The sequence below is a fragment of the Falco punctatus genome, assembly GCF_963210335.1.
Source record: "Falco punctatus genome assembly, chromosome: 1".
In the NCBI taxonomy this organism is placed as follows: domain Eukaryota; kingdom Metazoa; phylum Chordata; class Aves; order Falconiformes; family Falconidae; genus Falco; species Falco punctatus.
In genome coordinates, this window is record NC_137580.1 from 126318424 (window position 1) to 126345444 (window position 27021).

The 27021-nt window shown below is 64.4% G+C and overlaps 5 protein-coding genes across 9 annotated transcripts in view; 4 read left to right on the forward strand and 1 right to left on the reverse strand.

The window, feature by feature from the left end:
* The window catches only part of NPLOC4 (NPL4 homolog, ubiquitin recognition factor), a 29243-nt gene extending 26878 nt beyond the window's left edge, over positions 1–2365 (forward strand). The window contains exons 15-17 of the mRNA XM_080389208.1: positions 539–655; positions 1666–1768; positions 2163–2365. Of these exons, the coding sequence (XP_080245334.1) occupies positions 539–655; positions 1666–1768; positions 2163–2320 (378 nt within the window). The 3' untranslated portion in view covers positions 2321–2365. The remainder of the gene's footprint in view (positions 1–538; positions 656–1665; positions 1769–2162) is intronic.
* Positions 2366–2511: 146 nt separating this feature from the next.
* LOC308064632 (uncharacterized protein) lies at positions 2512–5365 on the forward strand. Of its 3 annotated transcripts, none has more exons than XM_080389368.1 (4): positions 2512–4268; positions 4441–4541; positions 4757–4886; positions 4983–5365. In XM_080389368.1, exons 1-4 carry the CDS (start codon positions 3934–3936, stop codon positions 5233–5235), a joined length of 819 nt encoding a protein of 272 aa, XP_080245494.1. In that variant the 5' UTR covers positions 2512–3933; the 3' UTR covers positions 5236–5365. The 3 variants fall into 3 exon arrangements, with proteins under 3 accessions (XP_080245494.1, XP_080245495.1, XP_080245496.1); XM_080389369.1 differs by having other exon boundaries at positions 4444–4541; XM_080389370.1 differs by having other exon boundaries at positions 4161–4268; positions 4410–4541.
* Positions 5366–5372: 7 nt separating this feature from the next.
* FAAP100 (FA core complex associated protein 100) lies at positions 5373–14814 on the forward strand. Of its 3 annotated transcripts, XM_080389194.1 has the most exons (10): positions 5373–5551; positions 5922–6109; positions 7053–7171; positions 7485–8449; positions 9634–9784; positions 10505–11298; positions 11734–11969; positions 13183–13299; positions 13817–13903; positions 14042–14814. In XM_080389194.1, exons 1-10 carry the CDS (start codon positions 5386–5388, stop codon positions 14165–14167), a joined length of 2949 nt encoding a protein of 982 aa, XP_080245320.1. In that variant the 5' UTR covers positions 5373–5385; the 3' UTR covers positions 14168–14814. The 3 variants fall into 3 exon arrangements, 2 of the variants coding, with proteins under 2 accessions (XP_080245320.1, XP_080245321.1); XM_080389195.1 differs by lacking the exon at positions 5373–5551 and having other exon boundaries at positions 11734–11870; XR_013928439.1 differs by lacking the exons at positions 5373–5551; positions 14042–14814 and having other exon boundaries at positions 11734–11881; positions 13817–13837.
* FSCN2 (fascin actin-bundling protein 2, retinal) lies at positions 14335–19152 on the reverse strand. Its single transcript, XM_080389285.1, has 5 exons — positions 17331–19152; positions 16124–16280; positions 15908–16029; positions 15655–15822; positions 14335–15566 (listed from the first exon to the last, which is right to left on the reverse strand). The coding sequence occupies exons 1-5, from the start codon at positions 18151–18153 to the stop codon at positions 15361–15363; spliced, it is 1476 nt and encodes a 491-aa protein (XP_080245411.1). The 5' UTR covers positions 18154–19152; the 3' UTR covers positions 14335–15360.
* A 3531-nt stretch (positions 19153–22683) lies between these two features.
* On the forward strand, positions 22684–25774 carry ACTG1 (actin gamma 1). The gene is made up of 6 exons (XM_080389299.1): positions 22684–22822; positions 23181–23313; positions 23429–23668; positions 23994–24432; positions 24546–24727; positions 24817–25774. The coding sequence occupies exons 2-6, from the start codon at positions 23191–23193 to the stop codon at positions 24958–24960; spliced, it is 1128 nt and encodes a 375-aa protein (XP_080245425.1). The 5' UTR covers positions 22684–22822; positions 23181–23190; the 3' UTR covers positions 24961–25774.
* Positions 25775–27021: the final 1247 nt, after the last annotated feature.

Sequence of the window (27021 nt, forward strand, 5' to 3'; positions counted from 1 at the left end):
CAGCAACAGCCTGTTTCTCTAAGGCAGCTGTGCAAAAGATGTCAAAGGCTTCCTCCAGAAGTCATCATGAGAAAGGGGTGTCTGCCTGTTGGGGCTCCATTGGCAGAGTGGGAGAGGGTGGCTGCTCAACGACTGCTTTGATCCTCCTTGCTAAGGATGCCCTGGGTTCAAGAGCAGGGAAAGAGGACAGGATGGGGAAGAAGGGGTTGTTTTGTCCTCATCTGCCTCTTTTCCTTAGGGACTGGGCTTTGAGCTGAGCTGACTGGCCACTGCTCAGCATCTCTCGGGTCTCAGACCGGTTCTGTACATGCTGGGGTTGTTCAGATGCTCGGTTAGGAGAGCTAGTGTGGACCCAAAGATCCTTTTCTCTGGAAGCTGTTTGCTTCGAGTCGGTCAGCCAACCTGGGATCTTACTTCGGGAAGGGCTCTGCACATGCAACCTATGTCCTAAAGAGACAGGAATATTGCAGCATCTGTTAGCGGATCCAAATAGGAAAATAAAGTCGTTATTCTCTTTATTATTGTCCCTTCTCTCTAGGACTTCCACAGCTTGGCCACGTACCTGTCGCAAAATACTTCCTCCATTTTCCTAGACATCATTTCTGATTTCCATCTGCTCCTCTTCCTGGTCACGAACGAGGTCATGCCTCTGCGGGTATGTAACGGGGAGGAAAAGGTCGTGTCAGCGTCACTGTCCCCAGGGCCTTGAGCTCCTCATGGGGTGTCACATTTGTGGAGTTGACCGACCCAGCCTGTCACTCCCAGGCATGTCCCCCAGCTGGGTGCAGGCTGTGCAGCTGAGCCAGCCCTTCTTCCAGGCTGAGCTGGTGGTAGAAGATTTAAAAAGTGAAACCAAAGCCCCCAGCTAGACCAAGAGCTCTCAAGGCACTGCTGAGAGCAGTGAGGGGGTGGAGGTTATGAGCACAGTTGCAGTCCAGACAGATCCAACTTGGCTGCAGCTCTGAGAGCTGGAAACATTTTTAAAAGTATCTCAGAATCAGAAATTCCTGTTGTAACGATAACTAGATCAGAGCCTGCAAATCTTGGTGAGGCCAACAAGTTCCTGGCTGCGCAGTTCTGCCGCTCTTGGCCGGGCACCGGGGGCTTGGCAGCTGCCCAGTCCCCCAGCTCACATCTGCACCGCGGGACCGTCCCGCCGCGAGCAGCACGCCAGCAGAGGGGACCATGTGTTTGCCAGAGGCTTCGAGGGCGCCGAGGACTGCGCATGCGCAGGGCAGCCGGGCTGACCCTGGGCAGCTGGAGATCAGGCTGGGGCTGTGTGCGTGGCTGGCACTGGGGTGCTCCGGCACGGTGGGTTGGCACCCCAAGGAGTTGGGCTCAGCCCGCAGCACTGGCACGCTTTCCCGCTCAGGGTAGCATGGCTGCAGCCTGGTTAGGTGATAAACTCTAAGCAGAGGAAAAGGAAGCGTTTGGGGTTTAGGGGTGTGTCTGAATGCTGGGGGGAGCAGAAGGGACAAACTGCATATTGCTCCCTGCCCGTGATCCTCACTGGGGCAACGCAAAGGGACTTTTAGAAAGGAGCAGCAGACAGTTGTGTCTTGCTGTGGCTGGTGGAGGACAAAGAGGCACTTCCCGGGTCACAGCTCCAGCCTGGGTGGGTGCCAGAGGAGTGTCCAGTGCTGATTTCCCTCTTCTGGCTTTCAGGACAGCATCAGCTTGTTGCTGGAAGCTGTGAGGACCAAGAATGAGGAGCTTGCACAGACCTGGAAGAAATCAGAGCAGTGGGCCACCATCGAGCAGCTCTGCAGTAAGAAAGGGGGTCCCTCTGGGAGGGGGTCCCGCTGGGGGGTGGTGGGGGGAGTCCCTTCTCCCTCAGGCCAAGGCTGGGCCAAGCTGGCCAGGGGCTGCATCTCAAGCCACCGCAGAGGCTGCTGGAGGCTCGGATGGAAGGAAGGCTGTTCCTTGGTCCCGAGCAGCGAGCAGGGCTGCGGTGTGGGAGCTGCAGAGCCCAGCTGGGGGGTGCTGGGATCTGTCACCCCCTGGGAGCCTCCCCAGGGTGCCAGCCTTGGGGGCGAGGGCAGCATCTCAGCAGGGAGGCTTTTGCCGAGGGTGGGACAGAAAACTTGCTCTGGGTTTAGGCAGGGGCGCTGCCTGTTCCCGGTGCTTTCCCCCTGCTCTGACTGGGCTCTTTTCTCTTGCAGGCACAGTCGGTGTCCAGATCTCAGGACTACAGGAGTACGGTGCCATGGGTGGCTCGACACACGCCGTGTCGGCAGCCATGTGGGCCTGCCAGCACTGCACCTTCATGAACCAGCCGGGCACTGACCACTGCGAGATGTGCAGCCTGCCCCGGACCTAGCCACACCAGCACGGTGGCAGACTCCAATACAGAGCAAACCCTCGAGCAGCAGGAGTGGTGCTTGTCCCTTCCCTGTCCTCCCTTCAGCTTCCCCCCGTCAGGCCTCACCCTGGGGTGTGGAGCCGGGCAAGGGGGTGGCTCCAGCCCCACCCCCCATTTACTCTCTGCTCCCTTTCAGGGGCAGCCCCTAGTCGCAGCAGGAGCCGGGCGCCCTGGCTTTACCTTGACACTGGCCCCCAGCCTGGGAAACCAACGCTTAACCTCAGTCTTTGCCCAGCCAGGCCAGGCTGTCCCCCCGCCGACCCCAGTTGCTGCCTTAGCCTGCTCCGGGGTGAGCACCGGGGGCTTGGGCCAGCTGGGCCACCTCCCTCCCTGCCCGCTTGCCTGCCCAAAGCAGCTTCCCAGCACAGTGGAGGTGACAGGGAAGCTTCGGCATCTCCCTGCATGCAGCTTTGTTCTGCTTTCCCTGCCCACGCAGGTCGCTGCTGCCAGCCGTGGGTGCCGGGGTACCGACAGCTTTCGCACTAAATGGCCCGGGCAGAGCGAGCAGACGCCTGTTAACTGTGCTGGGCCAGACGGCAGCTCTGCCAGGCTGTGCCCTGCGCGCTGGCAGTGCTCCCAGAGCAAGACGGGGCCCCCCTCGACACTGGGCAAGGGGTGGGCATGTGCCAGCTCTCAGCTTGGCACCGCTCCCGCAGCGCATGGCACCGAGCCACGCTCCCTCCCTCTCTGGTGGCAGAGATGCTTCAGCACACGTCTGTGTGCACTGGGGCTGGCACCAGCGTGGCTGCCGGCTGGGCACCTGCCTGGTCACCACAGGGGCTGTGGAAGGGACATCCCCTCCATGTGCCGTGTCACCCCGCAGATTGCAGTTTGGCTCCATGGGAAGATGTGGGGCGCTTTAGGCAGCAGATTATCCCCTCCTTTGGAGCGAGGCAGTGCTGGGGGGAGCCATGTAACCCGGGCACCCACCTCGTTTCTGCGTGTCCTATCGGTAAGGGAGCCAGTCCACAGGCTGGAGCCAGGGGTCAGGCGATGCTCTTGCCACTCTCTCTCCCCTGTAGACCCTTGCTGGGGGCTACCCCGTGCTGGGCACTATTGGGGCTGGGGAGGGGGCGGACAGATGCTTGTAGTGCCCCGGGTGGCTCAGCCCCCCTCTCATGGGGCCTCTGACCAGCTGCCCCATCCTGGAGACCCCCTGCCCTGGTGCTGCGGGTTGAGGTCTTGGTTAAATCCCCTGGGGCACTGGTTCTGGCACTGCCCCCTGCTCTCATAGGAGTGAGGCATGAGGCCCCGTCCTGTGCCAGGACAGCATTGCCCCGTCTTCTTCAGCCAGGCAGTGGGGTGGGGACGCCCAGCGCCCCTGTGCCTGGCAGCCTCCCTCGCTGCTGCTGGTGAGCGCCGGCCTGGGCTCTGCCATAGGCTTCATCCCACTGGTTTTAGCAGAGTGGCCACCCGGCCCTGCTGCGGGGCTCACGGGCTGCAGTTTGCTTTTCCCCCCTGGTTTGTTGGTGTTTGGGGTTGCAGCAGTGTGCAGTGCCTGGACTGGACTGACCCGGGCACAGGGTCTGCAAGTAACGTTAAATAAAAGCACCTGAAAAAGAGCCAGCACCATGCTTCCTGTGCGGGGGCTGCGCCGTGCCAGGGCTGGGACACTCCGCCCTGCCAGGGGGATGCTGCACCCCATCACCAGGCACCCGGTGCCCTGTCTCCTGCCTCTACTGCGGCCGGACAGTCTGTTTGCAATCAGCATTGGAGTTGTGTGCGGCCGGGCCCAGCGCCAGACCAGCGCATTGAAAAGGAAAAGCAGGAGCCGCACGGAGCCAGAGCTGGGGGAGCCGAGCTGGGACAGCAAGAGCCCAGGGAGCCAGAGCCAGGGGAGCCAGAGCTGGGACAGCAGAGCCGGGACAGTGGCTGCTGCATCTGCACGGGCAGGAGCTCGGCACAGGTAGGAGGTGGGCAGGGCTCCGGTGGCACCAGGTCCCATGTGCCCAGCCTCAGGAACGTGACACCCCATCGCCACCCAGCCTCGGGGTCCCTGTCTTGGGGACGCTGGGGACATGGTGGCCCAGCTCCCTCCTGCCTGCAGCCGGGGCCCTTCTCATTGTGCTCTGCCCTAGCAGAGCCATGTCGCGGCTTCTCCCCTTCCTGCTCCTTGTGGCTCTGGGCTGTGCCGCCAAGCTGAAGCAGCGGCCAGCGGCGTGGGATGACAGAGCGGACGGTAAGCCCCCACTGCTGGGGACCCCCTCCCCGCCAGGCAGGGGCGGCCAGCGTGCGTGTACAGGCAGGGCCAGAGCTTCCCCACCTGACCTCTGCCTGACAGCGGGCAGCTGCCCTTGGGTGTGATGCTGGAGGGGTGCTGGGGCAGAGGTCCTGCGGCAGTTGGGCTACTGGGGGGGTCCTGCCCCGGCCAGCCTGTCCCCCCGGTCCCCGCAGCCCAGAAGGTGCCGGTGAAGGGCTGTGCCAACCTGACACTGGTGCTGGATAACTGGAAGTTTGCCATCACCTCCCAGATGAGGAACCTGCTGCTCTTCGACCACCAGACCGTGCTGCCCGACTACGGGAGGTGAGGGGGCCGCGGGGACCGGCGATGCCCCTCGGGGAGGGGTGCTGGGAGGTTCTGGCAGGGGTCCCGTGTCCTCACCCTTCTCCCCCCGCACAGGATCCGATCGCTGTCGGGGGCCCTGGACGAGCTGTACCGGGACTTCAGCGCCCTGAAGGAGCAGCTCGGGCGGCTCTCGGCGCGCTTCGCCGAGGCGGAGGCCTTGGTGGACCAGCTGAGCCGGGGCCGCGGCCCCGGAGCCCCCCCGCAGCGCCGGGGGCTGCCCCAGCCCGCCCGCAGGCCCCCCGACCCCCCACAGCAGCCGCACCGGGCCCCGGCGGGGGGGGGCACAGCACGGTGGGCGTCAGCTTGAGGGGCCTTACCAAGCCGGTGGGTCCCAGCAGCTGCACCCACCGGCGGGAGCGGGGGGGGGCGGAGGGCAGGCCCGTGCGGTGGGGTAGGGCCCCGACCCCCATTCGCTATTAATAAAGCCGCTACCATTAGCATTGCCTCACTATTCTCTATGCCCCCGGAGAGGGGGGCTACACCCCCCATCCCTCCCGGTACGTCGACCCCAGGGGGCCGCCCCGGGCCCGCCAATCGCGGCTTTACGGCCTGTCGCAAACTCCCCGCCCATTGCGGCGGCCGCCGCGCAGCCGTAAAGCGGAGCCGCCCGCGCCCCCCGCCCGGTACCCGCAGCCCTGCCGGGAGGCGATGGGGGGCTGGGGGGGGGGGGGGCGGCCTGAGGTGTGGGGTGGGATGGGGGGGGGCTGAGACTGAAGGGATGGTGTAGGGGGCGGGTCGGGGGAGCCGGAATGGGGTATGGGGTGGCCTGGGGGGACTGGGCCTGCGGGATGAGGGGGGCTGTGGGGCTCGGCCGGGGGTGGGGACTGTGGAACTAGGTCTCCGCGCGCCTGGGGCTGTCAGTGGCCTTGAGGGGGGTCCCGGGCTCAGTCTTGCCCCCCAGGGCCCTGCCGGAGGGTCCCCATCCCCTGCCCAGCTGGGTGTGGGCAGCCCCACCACCACCCCCCGGCGCTGACCCCCATCCCTGCCCCCCAGGCTGGCAGCGCCCCTCCGGCACCATGGCACAGGTGGGCCACAGGGTGGATTACCTGGCCGGCTTCTGCTGCCCGGTTGGGGGGCTGGTGGCGGGCAAGCCCCGGGTGCTGTGCCACGAGAACGAGATCTACCTCTCCAACGGCAGCGAGTTCGTCTACGTCTACGATCAGGAGGGGAAGGTGCTGAAGGTGAGTGGCTGGGGGCCGGCGGGGGGCTTCACCCTGCTCCCCCGTGATAGCGGGGTGCTCTGGGGCCGCTGTCCCGGGACCGGGATGGTGCTAACGTCCCCTGTCACTGGTCACCTGCTCTGGGGCCAGAGTCCTTCCTGGGATCCCTCTGCGCGGTCTCCCCATCCACAGACACACTCCACGAGCAGCGCTGGACCCCCTTACCCGGCTCCAAGGCCCCTCCCGGGGCGGGGGGTGCTGCTGTCTGGCCCCTCTCTTAAACTTGCAAGCAAACGTTTAATTAAACTAGAAAGGTTTTCTTTCCTCCCGAAGCAAAGTGACATCCCTTTCATTTCTCACCTACAAAGGGTTTCGCTATTGTCTCTGCTGTGACTAACAGCAGTCGTCGTGTCGAGTTATACACAGCTTCTTTTTTTAATTTGTTCTTATTATCATTTCTAAGAAAGCCATCACTGTAATACCAGGATTTGCCTCCTACACTGCGCTCCTTCTCAGGAAAGTAGATCATGTACCAGCTTTCTGATCGCTATTTTCCTTCCCCTCGGGGACCATGAGTGGCGGGCTGCCTCATTACCTGCAGCCCTGCACCAGACCCCCTGCCGCCCCTCACCAAGGGCAGCTGCCCCTCACCTGGGAAAGCCCAGCAGGGTCCACGAGCTGTGGTGCTGCCCAGGTATAGAGTTATTCCTGGAAATTGCTTGTAACCTGTGTTTTCAGGAAATAACCACTTTAATTCGCAGTTGCGTTGGGGTTGCCTGGGAGGGAGCATTGTCCGGCGAGTGGTTTCTTTCTTCACCTGGTGCGGGTGAGCAGAGTTCTGCCTGGGCTGGCAGCGTGGGCACCGTGGCTTCCTCAGCACTTGCACCTGTGGTGAGCAGCCCCATCCTCGCCGTCCCTCTGGGTGCTGTAGGAAGGTGACATTTCTTTCTGCTTTTCCACCCAGGCCGTGTACCGGTGCCCTGACCGGGTATGGCATGTGGAGCTGCTGCCCCAGCCCCGGCAGCTCTACATCCTCTGTGCCCAGAGTGGCATTTACTGCGTCTCCCTGGACCAGCAGAGCAGGTGAGCGGGCTGTCACCCCCAGGGATGCAAGCCAGCCCCATGCCATTAGCCCTGGAGTCCCAGGGCTGCTTCCTACAGCTGGGGTGATGTGTTGGGTGTCCGCTGCTGCCCTCTCCCTGCCCGTTCTCCTGCAGGCATAGGAAGCCTTATGCAGCTTGAAGCTCTGGCTCTCTCTGGATCGCCGCTCTTGCAGCAGATGCTAAAAGCTATGCTGCGGGGAGCTTCTTTCTGAGGGCCAGGGTAAGAGGCAGCCAAGGGAAGAGCTGGCTTCGCCCCATGGCTTGGCTGAGAGCTCTTCCTTGTTTGCTTGAAGGTTAATGGAGCAGACGGATGGCGACGGCCAAGAAAGCAATTGCCCTTCCGGTGTCTTCCCTGTGGACTCGGATGCCTGCATCTTCCCAGACTCCAGCCTGTGCATGTTCACTCTCCTCAACAACTTTGTCATCACCTTGTCCCAGGCTCACGGCAAATGGTGGATGAAACTGCATGAGCTTCCGCGTCCCGAGCAGGAGAGTCCCCCATACCGGCAGGTCAGCGAGGTGGGCTTCTGCCCTGGCCCCCAGCCCGGAGAGGAGGAGGACGGCCCGCCCTCCCGCTTCCTGCCTGTCCTGTGCTGTGCATCCTCCCCAGGCACCATGGGGTCCGGGGAGGGGCTCTGGTGCTCGGGGGGCTTCGTGCTGGAAGAGCCCCTCTTCAGCCTGCTCTTCGGGATTGATGCAGCCATGCTGGAGTCACCTATGATCCTCTGTGGCTTCCCGGATGGACAGCTTTGCTCCGTGCCGCTGAAGGCCCTCAGCTCTTCACCACCTGTTGACGGCTGCCATGATGTTTCGAACCAAGACCCCCCTGTGAAGATCCTCCATCATTTGGAAGAGCCCATTGTCTTCATTGGGGCCTTGAGAACGGAGCGGAGGGCGGCAGAGGATGCTGAGGACGAGCAGCTCTTTGGAGACTCTGGCTGTGACTGCGTGGTGGCTGTGGGCCACTACGGGAAGATGGTGGCTGTCAAAGCGGATCAGAGGGAGGAGGCGACGGTGCCGGAGCTCAGGGAGTACTACTTGCGTGGGCCCATTCTCTGCGCCGCCTGCAGCAGCGGCAGCCGAATGTATTACAGCACGCACTCGGACATCTCTGCCGTCGACCTGGACTGGGTTGGTGACTCCTCCGATCCTGAAGACACAGAGAGCTGCACTGGCGTCCTGCCTCCTGTCCTGTCTCCAGCCAGTTTAAGTATCTGTAGCGTTGTGGCTCTTTCCTTGTCTTCTCGGGCGTCAGAAGGTACTGCCGGCAGCGGGGCGTGCACTGGGTCTTGGGGTGGAGTGGGGCAGGATAGCTGCCTATTCCAGCCCATACGTCTCCGCCCCTCCTTATGGTCCAGATTGGGCTCCGTCCTCCATCCGTTCTTGTTGACTCCCCTCGTTTTTGTAAGTCGTTTCTGTCAAGCATGCCAACTCTGGCTGAACGCGAGGCGTGCTGGCAGCTCCGGCTCTTCCCTGCCCATTTCGCAGTTCCTTTCTGCTCGGCGTTGCAGGAGGTGGCTGGTCCAGAGAGGTTCCCACTGGGCACTGGCCCTGCCTGTCCCCCTGCGCGCCCCGCACTGAGGAGCCCTGAGCAAGCCGGGAGGAGGCTCGCTGCAGAAAGGGGGTCTCAGGCATGCCACTGTCTGGCCCGGGGGCTCCTGTGTGGCCGCTTGGAGCCTGCACGTTCTGCGCTCTCCAGCCCCACAGCTTGGGTGTTAACTGTGTCCCCCTCCTCAGCAAGGGCAGCGTGCAGTGCCTGACCATGGCCTGGGCGCAGAGCAAGGTGCGGTGCTCATCCTCAGCCCCCGTCTTGGGAGCGGAGGAAGGCAGCTGAGTGCCTAGATGGGGGGAAAGCATCGCATAGCCATAGCTGAGCCCCTTCCCCGCGGCAGCATGAGGAGCAAAGGGGGCCAGAATGGGCAGGTGAGCGAGGGGAGGCTCCTGGGGCACCCAGGCAAGAGCAAGGCAGGCAACCCTGCCTCTGCCAGACCCCGCTCACTGCCTGCAGAGCTGCATGCATCTCGCTACCAGGGACCCTGCATGGCAGCGCTGGCTCCCAGTGTGCTGCAGCCCCCAGCTGCTGGCCTTGGCTTGGGGGCAGCCAGCTCCGGGAAGCATGGCTGGGGCGGTGGGGCTGTCAGTGAGCAGGAGCCACGGGGACAGGACAGGCATGAGGGGGGTCGTGTTTCCCTTCAGCGGGGTGGTCCCTTCTCAGGGAGCTGTGTTTGAGGTGGGCGTGCTGTTGTGGTCTGTGTCCTGTCTCCATTGTACCCTGCTGCAGACGGAAGCGATACCTGCGGCTCCCACTGTCCTGGGGCAGGTGGTGCCATCCTGTGCTCCCCCATCCCTCTGCATCCCCCTGCCGCTGGGGAAGCCCTGGCTGTCTTGCTGGCCCCCACTGCTGCCCCTCGGTGCCTGACCTGCCCTGGTCTCTCCCCACAGGTGAATCGGAGCTGCTGGCCTTGTCTGCAAAAGGCCGCCTCATGACCTGTGACTTATGCAGCCCCGAGGATGCTGACGTGGAGCTGACGCCTGCCGAGGCTGGCCGGAGGATTAAGGAGCTGTTGTCCGGGATAGGCAACACCTCAGAGAGGTAAAGGGTAGGGCTACTGGGCGCACTTGTGTTCTCACTTGGCGAGCTGCTGGGCTTATAGGCACTGAGCAGAGCTTTTCTGCATCAGCCGTGAGGTCTCTGTTCAGTAACCGCTCCAGTGTTTACCTTCCCAGAGTGCAGGAGCTTGGCTGGGAAGCCCCCCCTGCCTTCAATAGGACAAAACCAGTGTTTAGGGGCAGCCCCGCCGGCTGCCCCGCTCTCCCCCGGGCACAGCCAGTTCTGACGCTGCGGGCAGGATGGTGTTTACAGCCTCAGTGGCAGAAGGTGGGAGAGGCAGGGTGCCAGGCACTCCCAGACGGCCCACCACCCTTGCCAAGTTGGCAGTAACCGGCAGGGCAGGCGTGTGCCTTTGGCCTCCGGAGCCATCTGCATGTGGGGAGGGGATCTGGGCGAGTCACCCTTTGCAGGGGGATTCCTGGGGTCTGGCTGGCTGGAGCCACTCCTCAGGCTCAGCTCAGCTGGTGGAGACTCACAGGTGTAGCATGCCTTGGAGAAGAAGCTGGCAAGTTCCCATGGCAGCTTGGGGCAGCTCAGGGCAGCGGGCTCATGCTGGGGGCTGTTTGGCTCATCTGCAGCAGCAGCACAGTGCCCTTCATGCAGCAACCTTTGGCACTGGCCCCTGCTGTGCTCCTGTTGCTGACCCAGTGTCCTGGCTGCCGTCCCTCCCGCTGTTTTAGCAATGACACTTTGCCCTTGCAGAGTTTCCTTCCTGAAGAAAGCAGTGGACCAGAAGAATCGAGCCCTGGCCAGCCTGAACCAGGTGATGAATGTGAGCGCAGCTTTGCTGTCCAGCCAGGAAGGCCAGAAGCCCATTGCTTGCACCGTCACTGCTAACTGGAGCTGCCTCCTGCTCCAAGATACCGTTACTATCTCCTGTCTGCTGGAGAACTGCAGCGAGTACAGTCTGGAGGAGGGCTGGACCCTCTGCGTTCAGCTCCTGGCCAGCCCCTGTGCCTTAGAGGAGGAGTCATCCGTGGATTCAGCCACCACTTTCACCTTCCCCATCGACCACCTCCTCCCTGGGAACAAGAGGGAGCTGACACTGCCCCTCGGCTCTGCTGCAGACACCAAGCTGGACCTGCCTCTGACCATCTCCTGTGCTCTCTACTACAGTTTACGGGATATTTTGGGCAGCGGCTCAGACTCCTCCGAGGCTTTGGACGACCTCCTGCCAGATGACTCGCCCATCCTCTCCCCAGACAGAGAGGGGATCTGCCTGCCCCTCAGTGAATGCACCATTGACATGCTCCAGTGCCTCCGTTTCGAGAGCAGCCCCCCTGGGCTGGATGCCTCCCCGCCAGTGGCTGCTCCCCCTGCCCCCCCAGACCCTGTGGAGACCTTCCTCAAAGTGTCCCAGGAGCAGACTGAGCCCAAGGGGGTGAAAGCCGGCGAGCTGCCACATGCCACTGGAGAGGGGAACCTGCCTCCGTCAGCGGCATCCATCCGGGTGTCCTCGGAGCTGCTGAAAAACACGCTGAAAACCTCCAGCTCGGGTGAGTCACTGGAGAGGAGCGTCTCAGGAGCCTCTGGGGTATCTCCCTGGGCAGAGGTGCTTGCATCCCGGCTTGTGGCCATGCCAGGAGAGGCCGGGGTGGCACTGTCACAGCCTGTGCGTGCAGGCTGGGATGGTCACCAGCCCTTTCCTTGGGTGAGGAGGGCTGCGTGACCCCACACAGTCACCACCTCAGCACATGTCTGCTCGTGCGCTGGCGCATGGATGCGGTGGCAGTTGCATGACCAAGCTCAGCTTGTCTCAGCAGGGAGGGAAGCGGCCCCCGCGTCAGGCCCTGGCCTCACAGGGGCTGCACCAGCCACACACTGCTTCCTCCTGTGCTGGCTGCATGGCTCCTGCGTGAGTGGGGCTGCTGAGCCGCAGGGAGGGCATTCAGCGGCATAACAAGCTCTGCTTTCTCTCCTTTTGTCCCCAGATGTCCCGCTGAGCTGTGCCACGCTGCGCTGGCTGCTGGCTGAGAACGCTGGGGCCGAGGCGCTGAGCAGCGGGAATGTGGCATCGGTGCGTGGCGCAGCACCAGACGGAGGCGAGGTGCAGCTGCTTGTCCGAGAGGCAAGGAATGGGTTAGCCCTGCAGACAAACTCCCCGCGCCTGTCCCACGAAGCTGGCTTCGTTCTGCAGCCCCTTGCCCATGCCAGGGAGCTGGGTGATGTATGGCCCTGCTATCCTGACCCCAGGCTGTCACCTGTGGTCCAGCTGCCGGGGAGCCTGCTGGCTGCTGTGCTGTGGGGCTGGGGCTTGTGTGCTCGGCTGGGTGGGCTGCCTTGCCAGTCCCCCTTCTCCCAACCCTGGACTTCCCAAAGGCTGTGGCCGCTTCCCTCCCTCTCTGGGTGGGCGTGTGTCCCCCAGATGCTGTCGTTTCCCTGCTAGGCAGGGCAGTGGGCTGTGGCTGTGTCCCTGCACGGCACGCTGGCCTTGTGAAGGCAAAGACAGGGGCCTGCTCCCCTCCCAGCATCCCTTCACTGGTCCTCAGGATCTTTGTGGGTGCTTTTTGCTGCAGCCTTTCCACTGGAGCGGTGTGTCTACTGCTCCTGGCCATCTCTTGCCCAGCCCCACTGAGATGTGGTAGCCTCAGCCGCTTGCGGGGCCCCAGTCAGGTGTTGAGATTGGCTGCTGTAAGAAATGGGCTTTCCCTGCTGGTTCGACCAGCTGAACTTTGCTGGCTCTGCAAAGTGAGGGGAAAATGGGGCTGGATTCAGGGTGTAAATCTGATCTGCTGCAGCTCGTCCCTCTTTAATGCAAAAATCCCCCTCTAAATGCAAAAGAAAAACAGTAATTGCTGCCCAGCTCTCCTGCCATGGCTGGTTGATCCCGTGCCGAGGGGCCCAGCTGCCTGCACACTGGCAATGACCTGGCTCAGGTTGATTCACGCTTGAGAGCTCTAATATTGCCAGTGTGATTAGTGACAATGTTAATTCTGCTTGGGCTAAGCCTGGCGGATTAAATCTGCTGGGGTGGCAGCCTGCGTCCCCTCGGGGAACGGGCATCCACTCACCCCCCGCAGCGCTGGGCCAGGCCAGCGGCCACTCTGCCGGCTGCAGCACCTGCCCCTGCTGCCGCTCCTGCTGGGGCTGAAGGAGCGGGCAAGGCCTCGCCTGTGGCCTGGTGGCCACCAGACGAGGGGGCAAACGCCCCTCGGAGGGGCTGCGCAAGGGGTCTGAGGTACCCAGCTGGGCTGGCAGCATCTCCGCTGTGTTTGCCTGTACCAGGCTGTAGAGCAAATGGGTTTGGGGGGTGCAGGAGTACGGGTGGGGGAGGAAAGCCTCTTGGGGAGCCCTGTGCCTGTGGGGAGGGGTCCTGGGGCCACCCTCGCCCCCTCCCCTGCCTGGTGATGATTGCAGCGTGGATGTGCTTACTGTCCCAGGTGGCCATGAACGACCTCAGCCCTGCGGGTCCCATCCAGGCCGTGGAGATCGTGATGGAGAGCCCATCCCTGGCTGACATGTGCAGGATGCACCACGCCGTCATCCGGCGCATCCAGGTATGCTCAGCGCCGCTGGCTGCGGGGCTGTGCCACTGTGTGCAGGTGGCCCCGAGGGACCAAGCCAGAGCCCCCAGGCCAAATCCAGGAGCCACAGCTGAGTGCTCTGGGAGGGTTTCTCTGGCACCACCGTGTGGCAAACCAGCCTGCCCTCTAGCAGGGCTGGGGAGTGGGACCATCACGGACCCTGCTCCCTTCCCGAGCCCCCAGCCTCGGCTCTGGGCGTTTGGGCCGTGGAGCCCCGGGAGGTGCCGGCCGTCTGCCCTGGAAACAGGCACCGGTCAGTTTGGCAGCTAAACAGAGCGCGGACCCTGTGGCACGTGGGGGCTGGCAGCCTTCCCGGAGGCGCTTCGGTGCTGGCAAGCGTGGTGCCAGGCCTGGGGAGCGCAGGGCAGCGTGGCTGCCAGGTGGAGACCTGCCTCCTGCCCCGAGCCAGGGCTGGGGCTCCCTGGGGCTGGGCGCTGCTGCAGCCGGCTCTCCTGCCGCCCGCCCCAGCAGCGCTCTCTGCTCCCCACAGGCACTAGTGCTGGAGCAGGCAGCACAGGGCTCGGGCCCCCCTGACCTCCGCATGCAGTACCTGCGCCAGATCCAGGCCAACCACGAGGTGAGCTGCAAGCCCGTGCCGGGGGCGGCAGGTGCCCACTGTGCCTTGGTCCCCTCCTGGTACGCTGCGTGCCATTGGGATCCCCCACCGCAGCCCCAAACCGATGCGCGTGTCTCAAGCTCTGTCTCCCTTGTACAGATGCTGCTGAAGGAGGCGCAGACCCTACGCGACCGGCTGCCCCTCGGCGAGGAGGGGGCTACCACGGCCGAGAAGCTCTTGCACATCTACAGGCAGCTCCGCAACCCCAGCCTTGTTCTGCTGTGAGCAGGGGGGTGGGCAGCGCACCCTGGGGGCCCCGAGCCCCGCTGGCCGGGGTGGGCCCTGCCAGGCCAGCAGCGGGGAGAGACCCCCACAGGAGGAGGAGCGGGTGCGGGTGGGAGGGCTGGCAGCGAGGGCAGGGAGGCCCTGGCGGTGGTCCAGGTGGGGGGCGTGTGTGTGTGTGCGTGTTTTGTGGTCGTGTTGTTGGCAACACCGGAGGGTTGCGGGGCTCCGGCGGCAGAGTGGGGGCTTCTGGGCTGGCCCAGCCCAGCCCTGCCGCTCCCCCCCTCCCCAGCCTGCCACACCGGTGGGCAGCCCCCGGGGCCGTGCTGTCTTGTGGATCATTCTAGCCGTGGTAGTTTAGCGCTCTCCCAGCGGCTGCCGTGCTGTGCCGGCTGTGGGCTGTGCCCCCATGCCGCCTTGCCTTTCAGGATCAGGATAAACAGGGTGCTGTGCCAGGGTGCCCAGTGGGTGCCTGCCCGGGGGAGCCCCATTTTCTGCTGGGCAGGGGAGGGGGTTTTCCACTCCCCCGTTGTTTCTATAAATGATCTTGTATTTCTGTGGTGGTGCAGTGTGTTTTGGCCCAGTCCTTCCCTGCACCGCTCCAGTATCTGTAAATCTGTCGTCTGCCATGAAAACGATCGTGCCGCTCAGCGAGTGCCCGTCTCTTTTCCTTTTCCATCTCCCAGCAGGGCCCTGCCAGCTCCTGGAGGGGTTCCACTGCTGCCCACCCCCCCAGTCCCCAGCCAGGTTGCAGCCCCCCTCCTCCTCTCCCAGCCTGGCAGAGGGTCCATTGGCATCGCAGCCTCTCTGGGCTCCAGCCCCTACCCCCAGCCACCCCTGTGGTACCCTGGGGCCCTGTGCCCACCGCCTGGCAGCTCTGGGGGGCCCTGAGCTGTGGCAGGGCCAGGACCCCCTTTCCCTAGGGGGTCCCGTGGGGCAGCACTCTCTTCCTGGGGTTGCAGGGCATGGGGAGGGGGACTGGGTCGGATCTTGGGTGCAGCAGAGGGGGGAAGGAAGACGAGGTGCTGCCCTGGTGTGATCCAGACTGACTTTATTGTGGTGTGTCAGGGCGGGTCGGGACACAGCTGCCATGGATGGTGCCGCTGCCGGCTCCACTGCCATCCTTTGCCTGGGGACAACTAGTGCCCCCAGGTGGGCTGGGGGCTGCGGCAGTGGAGGGTCCGGGGCCAGGCAGGTCAGTACTCCCAGAGCGTTGCCCGCAGCACGGACTCGCTGTCAGCGCGCAGGGTGCCAGCCGGGTCCCCACGCAGGTACCGGCCGTTCTTCCCTTTGATGGCAACACGTCCCCGCTCCCGGAACTCGAAGAAGAAATCCTCGGAGAGGTCCCCATCACTGCACACTGAGCCGCTGCTGGCCACGTACCAGAACTTGCCCCCCTGACCTGCAGAGAGCCCCCACGGGCTGTCAGCAGGGTCTGGCTAGACCCCTGGTAGCCCCCCACCCTGGTAGACCCTCGCCCAGTGGCCCACCTCGGATCTGGTAGGCGCCGTCGCTGAAGCTCATGTGGAAGACGTCGTAGACAGAGCGGTTGGAGTCGAGCAGGTTGGAGCCGCGGTGGTAGCAGACAAAGCCGTGCTCGCCCCGTAGCACCAGCATCGGGCGGTTGATCAGCTTCAAGGTGAACTCCTCATCCTCCCCTGTATGGGAGCCCGGCCCTGAGCACCCTGAGGTGGGGGGACTGCCGCCAGGACCCCTGGCCCTCCATCCGCCCCCAGCACTTACCCACAGCATCGCTGACTGCCGCCAGCTGCCCATTCTTCTTGGTGCAGATGTACCGGCCATTGCTGGCACGCAGGGCCACCCGCCGCCCGCGCCACTCTATGTCAAACATGGTGTTGGCAGCGCTGGTGTTGGAGGGAGAGGGTGAGCCGGGGCAGCCTGTCCACCCCCCCAGCCCCCCTGCCCCAGAGCCCCACGCCGTGGCACGGCACCACTCACACTTCGGTGGCCAGGGCCTGGATGCCCCCGTGGGCCACGAGGGTCCAGTAGCTGCCGGTGTTGGTGTGCAGGCTGCACTTGTTGGTGTCGCGGTCAATCTGGAGCTGGAAGGTCTCATGGTTCAACTCCTCGTCCTGGTTTGCCGAGACGTTGACGCCTGCAGGCAGGAGCAGCCACGTGTGCCGGTGAGCGCAGCTGCGCTCTCCCTCCCCTGGCCCCTCTGCGGCAGCGGTAAATCCTTCTGCAAACAATCGTGCTAATTGGGCTGGTTAATCTGATTGCTACCACGTCCATCTGGTTAGCACCACGGTGCACAAACCCCCTATTTATAGCCTGCCCACCACCGTACCCGGCCCTAAGCTGCTTGGCACAAGGGCGGGCATGTTAGGGGAGCTGTGGGCACAGCATCGCCAACCAGGCCTGCGGACCCCCACAGACCCCTGTGGGCTCTGGAGGCTGCACTCCCATCCAGCAGCCCCTCCTGCCTGGCCTGAGCTGCCAGGCTCAGCCCCTGCTCCATGGCTGCACCGAGCCCTGCACGTATGTGCACACCTGCAGCACTGCAGAGCCGTGCACACGCAAACACGCCTGCACGCACTGTGCTGGGCACAGCCCTGTGCGCACACGTATGGGCTGCGTTGAGCTGTGCACACACGTGCGTGCGCAGTATTGTCCGTGCACAAGCGTGCGTGGGCTGCACATACAACCTGCAGGCATGGTGTAGAGCCCTGCTCACACATGTGTGTACACATACACCCACAGAGCCCTGCTCACACACGTGTGTGCATACACACACCCCTATAGACGCCCCCAGAGCCCTGCACAGCCCCACAGGTGCTCCCAGCCCAGCCCCACTGGCTACAGCCCCCCGGGCAGGCAGGACCGCCCCATGCCCTTCTCCTGGGCAGGGTCTGGGTGCCCCATGCCCACAGGGGGGCTGGGGTCACCTGTGTGCCCAGGGAGCAGTGCAGGACGTGGCAGTGGCCTTGCCCGGCTGTTGCTGTAGGGCTTCCCCGGGGCAGAGGCTGCGCTACGGGGTTGTTATTGTAGGGTCTCGTCCCATGGTGGGTGGTCCCAGGGGCACTCCCATGGAGCCCTTTGCAGCTATGGGTGCTTTTGGCTGACCTGATCCCTGGGGACCCCCCGGGAGCAGCCAGAGGTCCCGAGGTGGGCAGGGAGCAGGCAGCGTGGCACGGGCAGCCCTTACCCTGCCGGATGGAGACGTATCTGCCGTTGGCCGCCGTGAAGACCACCTGGGGGTGGCTCTCCTCCAGGTCGAAGAGTTCATCTTTGCCCGGCTTGGAGCTGCGGCCGGACTTGAGGGTGCCAGTGGGCCCCGTAGGTGCCAGATATTTCCCGTCACAGTCCTTGAAAGCCAGCTTGCCCGCCTTGAACTCGAGGGTGTAGCCGGTACGGGCGCCGGGCTCGGGCACCAGCGTGCCATCGCAGCGCAGGTAGCGCTCGTCAGCGGTGCGCAGGCTGTACTTCTTGTCCTGGAAGCAGAGGGTGATGAGGGCGTCCACCCCCCAGGGCAGGTTGCTGTCAGTGGCGATTTCATCCTCGTGGGCGCTGAGGTGGGCGTAGCGGCGGCGGCTGACGCTCAGCAGGTTGGCCTGGGGGTGCATGGCCAAGTGCACGGTCCAGAGCTCGCCCTCCGTCACGGTGGGGGCGAAGCAGGAGAGCTGATCCTCCCGGCCCCCGAAGAAACGCCGGTGCGGGGCCGACTGCAGCGCCCAGCGCCCATCTGACTGGGTGATGATACTGAAGCGCTCGTCTCGGCCTGGCTGCTCGGCCTCGCACCGCACCTTCCCGTCCTTGTCAGCACCCAGGTACCGGCCAAGGTGGCTCTTGAGAAAGACAACGGAGCTGTTGGCTTCATCCTGCTCCAGCGTCCAGATCTGCTTGCGCTTCAGGCTGGGTGCCGAGGCGTTCACCTTGTAGCCAAAGCTCTCCGCCGTCAGGTACCGGCTCTCACAGTTGATCAACCCAAACTGGATCTTCAGGACCTGGTGGATCCCATTCGTTGGCATCTTCCGCCGGCGTGGGGTGGCCCCCGGGGGGCTGGCGGGGGCTCCCCGGCCCTGCTGAGCCCGGACGTCGCGGCGGGGCCGGCTGCGCCCACGGGGACGTGCGCACTGCCCCGGTGCTGCAGCTGCACTGGCCCCGCGGGGTGGCTTGGCACGGCACGGCACGTCAGGGGGGTGCCGGGGGTGGGCCGGGGGCCACGGCCCGTTTAATTAGCCACGGGTAGGATTACCAAATCCAGCCAGATTGCGACGGGCACCAGGGTGCCTGTCACCTGCAGCAGGGCTTTCACCGAGACCCCGGGCAAGGGGGCACCGCGGCAGCCACTGGCTGGCTCCTTGGGGTGCGCGGCCACGGCACCGTCCTGCGTGGCTCTCACCCGTCCCGCCGCGGAGCTGCAGGTGGAAAACTTGGGCAGGAACCCGATCCGGGCGCGGGCACCGCGGTGTATCCGTTCCCGTCGGGCTAAGGTTACCGGCCCCTCTGATTCAGCAGCAGGTCACCTCCAGCCGCGCCGCCTCCCGGCCAGCCCCTAAGCGCCTTACCAATTAGCCAGGCATTTTGATTAGTTTAAACCTTTTATCCTGCTTTGGGGCCCTTGGCCTCCATCTGTCCTGTGGCCCCAAATCGCTCCTGCAGCTGTGGATTGGGGTCCTGGCCTCCCCCCTCCCCAGCCCACCGGGGGGATGGTTGGGACAACCCCCCTGTCACCCAGGGTCTGGGGTCCTCCAGCGCCAGAGGGCTGAAAGTGCCTGAAGCTCGTGACAGTGGTGGGGTGTGCTGCCTCGGTGGGGGACAGGGGTGCAGGGGACAGTCCCCACTCCTGCCCAGCTGGGACCCCTGCCACCAGCACAGACGCAGCCACGGAGACCCCTGGCCTCAGCCACACTCCACCACAGGCACTGGGGGACAGGCTCTGCCCACGCTGGCACCAGGCCCTGGCACCGCCTGCACCCCAAAGTGCTCAGGCACCCGATGCCAGCCCCTGTGCCGGGGGACCGGCCATGCACCGGTGATGCCACTGTGCCACGGTGAGGCTCCGGCCACCATGGCTCCCGCTGCCGCCATCCCCCCGGCCTCACAGCTCCGGTGTCAGTGCAGCACCCAGTTATTGTTCCCGAAAATAGGTCCCAGGATTGGTTGCCTCATGACTTTTTCATGGCTGCGCTCTCTCTTACCGTGCCGGAGGGGTGCCACGGCCCCCCAGCCGCTGCGTTACCCGAGCCGCGGCTGTGCTGCCTGCGAGGTGTAACTGACCCCCCCCACCGAAACGGATACGGGTCAGCTTTCGGAGCCGGGGAGGGCTAAGTGGGTCAGGGTCCTGCACGGGCTGGGGGCTCCAGGGGGCTGGGGGGGACACGGGCAGCCCAGGGTCTGGCAGGGTGGCAGCACTGGCTCTCGGCGGGTGCCTGCTGGCACCTGCCTGGCACAGCGGCCGGGAGCTGCATTTATACGCGCTGCCCCCCCCCCCCCCGCCCCCGCCCCCCAGCCCCCGCCGGGAGTCAGGTTCCCCCTCGGGGGGGGGGGGGCTGCCTGGGCCCTGCCCCACAGCCCAGCCTGTCCCTGTGTGCCCCCGGCCTGGGGACAGCCGGACATCCTCACACACCTCTCCTCAGTGGGGCAGCTCCTAAGAGCCGACATGCTCGTGGCAGCGCCCCCAGCCTGGGGGTCGTGGGGTGCTGGGGTGGGTGGCCCCACCCTGGGCTCCATCCAGCACCCTTCCCGGGTGCCCCCCACCTCCCTGGACTTGAGAGCCAGCGTGGTGCCAGTGGTGGGGGCTGGCAGATGGGGGAGGGGTCAGCTGCCCCACAACAGCCCACGGGGGTGGGATGGGGGATGGCGGGGTGGAATGGGGGAATCAGGCCAGGGTCCAGGTGCTGGGTGGTGCTGCCTGGCTGTACCCCCTGGGGGGACCCCCATCACCACCTCATCACCCCCGCCCCCCCTAACAGCCGCCCGTTGCCATGGCGACAGGACGGTGGCTGTGCATCACTATGGCAACGGGAGGAGACGGTGACTGTGCATCGCCATGGCAATAGGAGGGGACGGTGACTGTACCTCACCATGGCAACGGGACGGTGACCGTGTGTCGCCATGGCAACGGGATGGTGACTGTGTGTCCCCATGGCGATGGAGGCTGCGCACAGGCAGCGGGGCGGGGCGGGATGCGGCCCTTCCTCCTCCTCTTCCTCCTCCTCCTCCTCTCCTCGCCCCCCCGGCCCGGGCCAAGGTCCCCACGGCGGCGCGGGGCGGTGTCGGGGCCGGGCGTCCCGCTGCCACCGGCCCGATCGCTCCTAATACGGCCGGGACGCGCTGCCTGCGGGGCGGGGGCACCCCGGGGCCCTGCCCGCCCTGCTCACCCTGCCCGCACTGCCCGCCCTTACTCACCGGGCGCCGGGGCTGCCTTGTTTGGGCAGGAGGAAGCGGCGGGGCTGGCACCCGGCACCGCCCCAGGCCCCCCCCGGTATCACCTCGCTACCCGGGACCCCCCCACCCCGCTGCCCCCCGAGTCCCGGGCGGTGGGCTGCCGGTGGCGGGGAGCCCCACCGCTGTGTGCCTGCCGGGGGTCCAGCTGGTCCTGCACCCCGGGGTGGGGAGCTGTGGGATGCGGGTGTCACCTGTGCAGCAGCCCCCCCCCCCAAGCCAGCCCCCCCGGTGCCCCCCCGGCCACCAGCCCCCCATGCCTACCAGCTGCGAGGTGCTGGCATGGGGTTGAGACCCCTTGAGCTGCACCAGGACCTGTGAAGGATCCCCCAACCCTCTACCAGCCACCCAGTGCCAGCAGCACCCTGCACCATGCCCCGGCACCCCCACCCTGCCGCCACTGGCACCCCTCCAAGCCACCCATCACGGCTCAGCCACCGGTGGCACCAGGGCCTGCCGGGGAAGGCCTCAGCACACGGTGCTTCGTCACCGAGCAGTGCTGGGAATCCCTGGCAGCACGGCCAGATTCCTCTGCCATCCACTCCTGGCACAGATGCCGGTGGTGGCGAGGCCAGTGGCCACCACCTCCCCGGGCCTGGCCAGCCCAGAGGGGCTGGAGGTGTGAGAGCCGCAGTGGGCGGTGGGTGCGTGGGCCATGGGCACAGTGCGTGGCTATGGGCTGCGGCACAGCCAGCTGGCACAGCGGAGGGGTCTCCAGCATGGCACGTGGGTCACCAGCCCGGTGCACTGGTGGGAGCCATGCCCGTGTCACCTGGTGGCAGCATGGGGCATGTGGCCCATGGGTGCCCCCCGATGAAGCAGGGGGGCTCAGACACAAGGGGGGCCCCAGGCTGGTGGGGGCTGCCAGAGTGGGGGGGCCAGGGGGGCTGGTGCAGCTCTGTGAGGGGAGAGGTGCTGGCTGGGGTGGCGCAGCCAGGGGTGCCCATGGGGGATGCTGTGCCCTGGCAGGGTGCCATCCGTGGGGTGCATGGCACCGTCTGTGGGGTGTCAGCACCGTCTCTGGGGTCTTAGCATCAACTGTGGGGTGCCAGCACTGTCCACGGGGTTCAGCACCATCCATGGGGTGCACAGCATCATCTGTGGAGTGTCAGCATTGTCTGTGGGGTGTCAGCATCATCTGTGGGGGGCACAACACTGTCTGTGTCTGTGGGGTATCAGCATCATCCGTGGGGTGCACAGCACTGTCTGTGGGGTCTCGGCACCACGTATGGAGTCTCAGCACCATCCGTGGGGTGCCAACACCATCCATGAAGCACACAGCTCTGTCTGTGGGGTGCACTGCACCATCCCTGAGGTGTCAACACCACCCATGAGGTGACAGCAGTGCCTGTGGGGCATCAGCACCGTGAGCAGGGCCTCGGCACCATCCATGGGGGTCAGCCAGTACGCAGCAGCCCTGGAGCTGAGGCAGATTTTTGGGGTGCCCGGCGCTGGGTGCTGCTGGGGTGCTGCATGCGCGGTGCCAGTGCTGCCTGTCTGGCGCACCACACTGCACCCATGGCCCCACACGGCCTGTTGGTGGGTGCCGGCAGGAGCACAGCTGCTGAGGGGGCCCCCGGCTGGAGGGGCCATGCCGGGGCGCAGCACCCATGGGATGCACAGCGGCACCGACGGGGGGGCGGGGGGCTGCTAGGGGGGCTGGCACGGAGGGTGTGGGGCGCCCGGGGGGTGCCGCCGGGTGGGGTGGGGGTACAGGTGCTGCTCGAGGGGTGCCGTGGGTGGGTGCACATGCCCGTGGGTGGGGTGCACGTGCTGCCCGAGGCTGCGCACGTGCTGCCCGGGGGGTGCCCGGGGGGGGTGCCCGGTGCCACCTTTGGGGTGCGGGGCCAGGCCCGGCCCGGCAATGCCCGCCGGTGCCTGGCGCTAGCGGAGGGGTTAGCGGGCACTGGGGGGGGGTGCCCGGTGCTGGCGGGCGGGGGGTCCCCCCCGCTCCGGGAACTGGGGGTCGCCGCCGACACCCCCCCCCCCCCCCCCCCATGCAGGTTCCGGGGTGCCGCGGGGCGGGGGCAGTCCCGCAGCCGCCCCACGTGGCCGGGGCCGCGCCAGCCAATGAGAGCGCGTGTTTCTGAAAGATCTCCATATATGGCGATGTTCTCGGCCGGGCGGGCGGGGCCGTCGCCCCCTGGGTATAAAAGCGCGGGGCTGGGACGCGGCCGGTCTCACTCAGCCGGCGGCAGCGGACCAGGCGGCACCGTCTCCCCAGCGCCGAGAGCAACTTCCCCCGCACAGGTACCGATACCGGCCCCGGGGCGTGGTCCGCGGCCCAGCCGCCCCTTTCCTGACAGCCCCCGGGGCGGCGGCTCGCTCCGTGCTGGGCTGTGGCTTGCGGCCCTGAGCGTGTGTGGGGATGTGTGCGCGTACCCTCCGCCCCCCCCCGCGCCGGGGGGGGGAATGGTCTCGCCCGTCGGAGCGGTCTGGTCGGGGTGTGGCGGGGCGCGGCGCGATTGGTGGCGGCGGTGGGTGACGTCAGAGCGCGGGCGATTCAAATACGGGGTGGAACGGGGCGGGGGGGGGGGCGGACCTGGCCCACCGCCAGCGCGGTCTCCCGGGGCGGGTTCGCTGACCGGGGCCGCCCCCCACCCCGCAGAGCCTCCGCCATGGAAGAGGAGATCGCTGCCCTCGTCATCGACAACGGCTCCGGCATGTGCAAGGCCGGTTTCGCCGGGGACGACGCCCCCCGCGCCGTTTTCCCCTCCATCGTCGGGCGCCCGCGGCACCAGGTAGGTGGGGGACGGGTGAGGGCGGGGGCCCGCTGCTCAGGGCCGGTGCCCGGATGGGGGTGGAGGGCCCGGTACCGCCGTCCGGGTGGGCTCTGACTCCCTCTCGCTTCCCCAGGGCGTGATGGTGGGCATGGGGCAGAAGGACAGCTACGTGGGGGATGAGGCACAGAGCAAGCGGGGCATCCTGACGCTGAAGTACCCCATCGAGCACGGCATTGTCACCAACTGGGATGACATGGAGAAGATCTGGCACCACACCTTCTACAACGAGCTGCGTGTGGCCCCCGAGGAGCACCCCGTGCTGCTCACAGAGGCCCCCCTCAACCCCAAGGCCAACAGGGAGAAGATGACACAGGTACCGCCGCTGGCCTGGCGGCCGCCCCCTCCCCACATCTCGTTCCCAGACTTCCCTTACGACATCTCAAACCTGAGTTTCTGTTTTATTTTCTTTTGTTTTTTCTCCCAATGTTTTCAGGGTTCTGTACTCCCGGCATTTCTTCCTTGACGCCTCAGGTTTCTTTCATTTGTGTTTTTCTGCCTGCATTCTTTGCTTTTTTTTTTTCCTTCACACACTTGGTTTTGGGTTTTTTCTGCATGTCAGCATGCATGCTCTAACGTGGGTGTGAGTGACCCAGCTCACTACTTGCCACTAATAATTTTTCTTCTCCTCTTGCTTCCAGATCATGTTTGAGACCTTCAACACCCCAGCCATGTATGTGGCTATCCAGGCTGTGCTGTCCCTGTATGCCTCTGGTCGTACCACTGGTATTGTTATGGACTCCGGGGATGGTGTCACCCACACTGTGCCCATCTACGAGGGTTATGCTCTGCCCCACGCCATCCTGCGCCTGGACTTGGCTGGCCGTGACCTGACAGACTACCTCATGAAGATCCTGACAGAAAGAGGCTACAGCTTCACCACCACAGCTGAAAGGGAAATTGTCCGTGACATAAAGGAAAAGCTGTGTTACGTTGCCCTGGACTTCGAACAGGAGATGGCGACTGCTGCCTCTTCCTCCTCCCTGGAGAAGAGCTATGAGCTGCCCGATGGCCAGGTGATCACCATCGGTAACGAGAGGTTCAGGTGTCCAGAAGCCCTCTTCCAGCCCTCTTTCCTGGGTAGGTTGTGGGCCGGGGCGGTTATTGCCAAGGTTGCCTCTGTGGTGTGGGGTTGGCATGACCAGAATGAAATGCTGCATGGGTACTAATGCACCCACAACTCTTCTCCCCAGGTATGGAGTCCTGCGGCATTCATGAGACCACATTCAACTCCATCATGAAGTGTGATGTGGACATCAGGAAGGACCTGTATGCCAACACAGTGTTATCTGGTGGTACCACCATGTACCCTGGCATTGCTGACAGGATGCAGAAGGAGATCACAGCCCTGGCGCCCAGCACGATGAAGATCAAGGTAAGAAACACTCCCTCATCCCACAGCAGATGGGGCCACATTGAGGGGAGAATGCAGGGGCCGCTCTGACCACACTCGCTCTCTTGCAGATCATTGCCCCACCTGAGCGCAAATACTCGGTCTGGATCGGTGGCTCCATCCTGGCCTCGCTATCCACCTTCCAGCAGATGTGGATCAGCAAGCAGGAGTACGATGAGTCTGGCCCATCCATTGTCCACCGTAAATGCTTCTAAATGGACTGCTGGCAGGTGCCCTGCACCTGCTGCATGAGTTGTCTCACTAGTATATGTTTGCCCAGGCAAATCTATACACCTCATGCTAGCCTCATAAAACTGGAATAAGCCTTCTTTCAAAAGAAAACTTGCCCTTGGAAAGTTTGTACCTGATGTTAGACACATGTCAGCACTGGATGGTTGAGCTGTCACTTGATTTGACCTTGTTTATTTGAGTTAACCTTTCCCTTGGTGTACACCTGAGCAAAATACCCTGTACAGATTTGTTCCTGGCCATGGGGCTGCCATGGCACCGTGCTGCGGAGGAGGGCCTGTGCCTGACCGGGGCTTCCACAGCTCATGACACTGACAGTGGCCCCGCGTCCTGGGCTGGGACCAGTGTATACAGGGTATTTGGAGTCAGACTTGCTGTACATCCAGTGTGGAGTATTCCAGATTTCCTGTAGAGGCTGGTAGGAGTCCACCGAGAATTCACTTCTGTTGCTGCCGTTCTAGCAAGGTTGGGAAAACATATCACATCCGAGCCTTATGAACCAGTCTTCATTCTCCTCCCCACCCGTATCCCAGTTGACATCATGGGGCTGAAGTTACTCAACTTGAGTTGCTGAAACTTTGCATTTACACCTGTAAATTTATGCATCGTTTAATTTATGTAAGATTTTTGTACGTTGCCTTAATGTTCTCACATGATGGTAGGAAACCAAAATTTGTAAGTCATCCTAAAGTTGAGAAATTGTAATGCCCAACAACACATCATTGTGTAAGGAAAATAAAAAAAAAAAAAAAAAAAAAAAAAGCGCTGCAGTAAACTCTACCCTGGGGCTGTGTGTGCTCAGTGGCAGGGCAGGGGCTGGGCTTGTCCACAGTGTATGACACCTGGGAGTTGGTGGTAAAGCCGTGATGTTGCTTTTGGGTTGAAAAATGGCTGTTTAGGTGCTGAGGAAGCCTTGGAGGAATGGTGATGGCCACTGCCCTGGTGCTGGAGCATGTCCCTGCTCCCAGAGCTGGTTTGGCACAGCTGCCTGGCGTGGTGGGTCTGCTGCCATGGGGGCTCCCTACTGTTCTGGGTAGAAGTGTGTGGGGTGGGAGCCCCCAGCCCAGCATGGCAGAGGGGGCAGCTGCTGGGGGGCCTGGGGCTGCAGGCCCTCCCCAGCCCTTTGCTTGGGGTGACCTAGCTGGCTGGAGGAGCGAGCTCCCTGAGCCTGGGGTTCCATGGCCCTGCTGCGTGCTGCCCTCATTTCTGAGGGGAGAGAGAAACCTGCTAATTAACCCAAACACCCAAGGTCAGGCTGTGTTGCTTCAATTAGGCCCTTGCCTCTCTCATCCTGCTCGCTGCCGTCCTGCTGGAGCCCGTCCACCAGCCCCATGGCGCAGCCAGCACAGATCCTGGCCGCTGTGTGCGCCCCGTGCCAGGCTGGTTCTCCACCGAAGGCTGGCTGGTTGCTGCCGTGCCTGGTAGCCCTGGTAGCGTGCACTGCCCACCAGCCCCGCTCCTGTACGGGCATCTCCAGCCGGGCCCACGCTCTTCCTCCTGCGTCACCGCAGAGCAGGCATGGAGCACAGCACCCCGTGGCCAGGTGGGTGGCATTTGTTCCAGGGGCACCCGGCCGCGTTGGAGCCCTCGGGGTGGCCACGGGCTTGTGTAGACCTGCACCTGCTTGCCCTGCTCTCAGTGTCCCCAGGAGAGCGGCTGGCCACAGGCACGATGGGTGGCTGTGACCGCCAAGGGGGATGGTGAGGCATCACCGGGAAGAGGATGTCACCGAGCCGCCAGGACACCGGCTGTGGCAGGGGAGGACGAGCTGTGGCCAGGGGTGCTCAGGTGGCCCGAAGCGGTGGCAGTGCTGGCACAAGGTCCCTCTGCTTGTGTGGCACCGCAGCACAGTGGGCCGCAGGGTGCTGTGCCATGTTGTGCCGTGCCAGGGTCAGGGTACCATGTTGTGTTGCACCATGCTGCACTGTGCCACGTTGCTCCTGGCATGTCCCATGGTGACACCACTGCCTGGCTGACCCCAGAGCGTCCTTGTCCTTGCCCAGGCTGCTGGAGCTGCGGTGGCACTA

Bases quoted from the DNA above. Each gene is read 5' to 3' on its own strand.
- FAAP100 (XM_080389194.1), top strand. From the start codon at position 5,386: ATGCCCCCGGAGAGGGGGGCTACACCCCCCATCCCTCCCGGTACGTCG. The intron at 9,785-10,504 runs GTAAAGGGTAGG...TTGCCCTTGCAG, and splicing joins ATAGGCAACACCTCAGAGAG to AGTTTCCTTCCTGAAGAAAG. The intron at 13,904-14,041 runs GTGAGCTGCAAG...TCCCTTGTACAG, and splicing joins AGATCCAGGCCAACCACGAG to ATGCTGCTGAAGGAGGCGCA.
- LOC308064632 (XM_080389368.1), top strand. From the start codon at position 3,934: ATGCTTCCTGTGCGGGGGCTGCGCCGTGCCAGGGCTGGGACACTCCGC. The intron at 4,269-4,440 runs GTAGGAGGTGGG...GCTCTGCCCTAG, and splicing joins CGGGCAGGAGCTCGGCACAG to CAGAGCCATGTCGCGGCTTC. The intron at 4,887-4,982 runs GTGAGGGGGCCG...CCCCCCGCACAG, and splicing joins GTGCTGCCCGACTACGGGAG to GATCCGATCGCTGTCGGGGG.
- ACTG1 (XM_080389299.1), top strand. From the start codon at position 23,191: ATGGAAGAGGAGATCGCTGCCCTCGTCATCGACAACGGCTCCGGCATG. The intron at 24,433-24,545 runs GTAGGTTGTGGG...TCTTCTCCCCAG, and splicing joins CTTCCAGCCCTCTTTCCTGG to GTATGGAGTCCTGCGGCATT. The intron at 24,728-24,816 runs GTAAGAAACACT...GCTCTCTTGCAG, and splicing joins CCAGCACGATGAAGATCAAG to ATCATTGCCCCACCTGAGCG.
- FSCN2 (XM_080389285.1), bottom strand. From the start codon at position 18,153: ATGCCAACGAATGGGATCCACCAGGTCCTGAAGATCCAGTTTGGGTTG. The intron at 16,281-17,330 runs GTAAGGGCTGCC...TCCTGCCTGCAG, and splicing joins ATACGTCTCCATCCGGCAGG to GCGTCAACGTCTCGGCAAAC. The intron at 15,823-15,907 runs GTAAGTGCTGGG...GCTCCCATACAG, and splicing joins GGCAGTCAGCGATGCTGTGG to GGGAGGATGAGGAGTTCACC.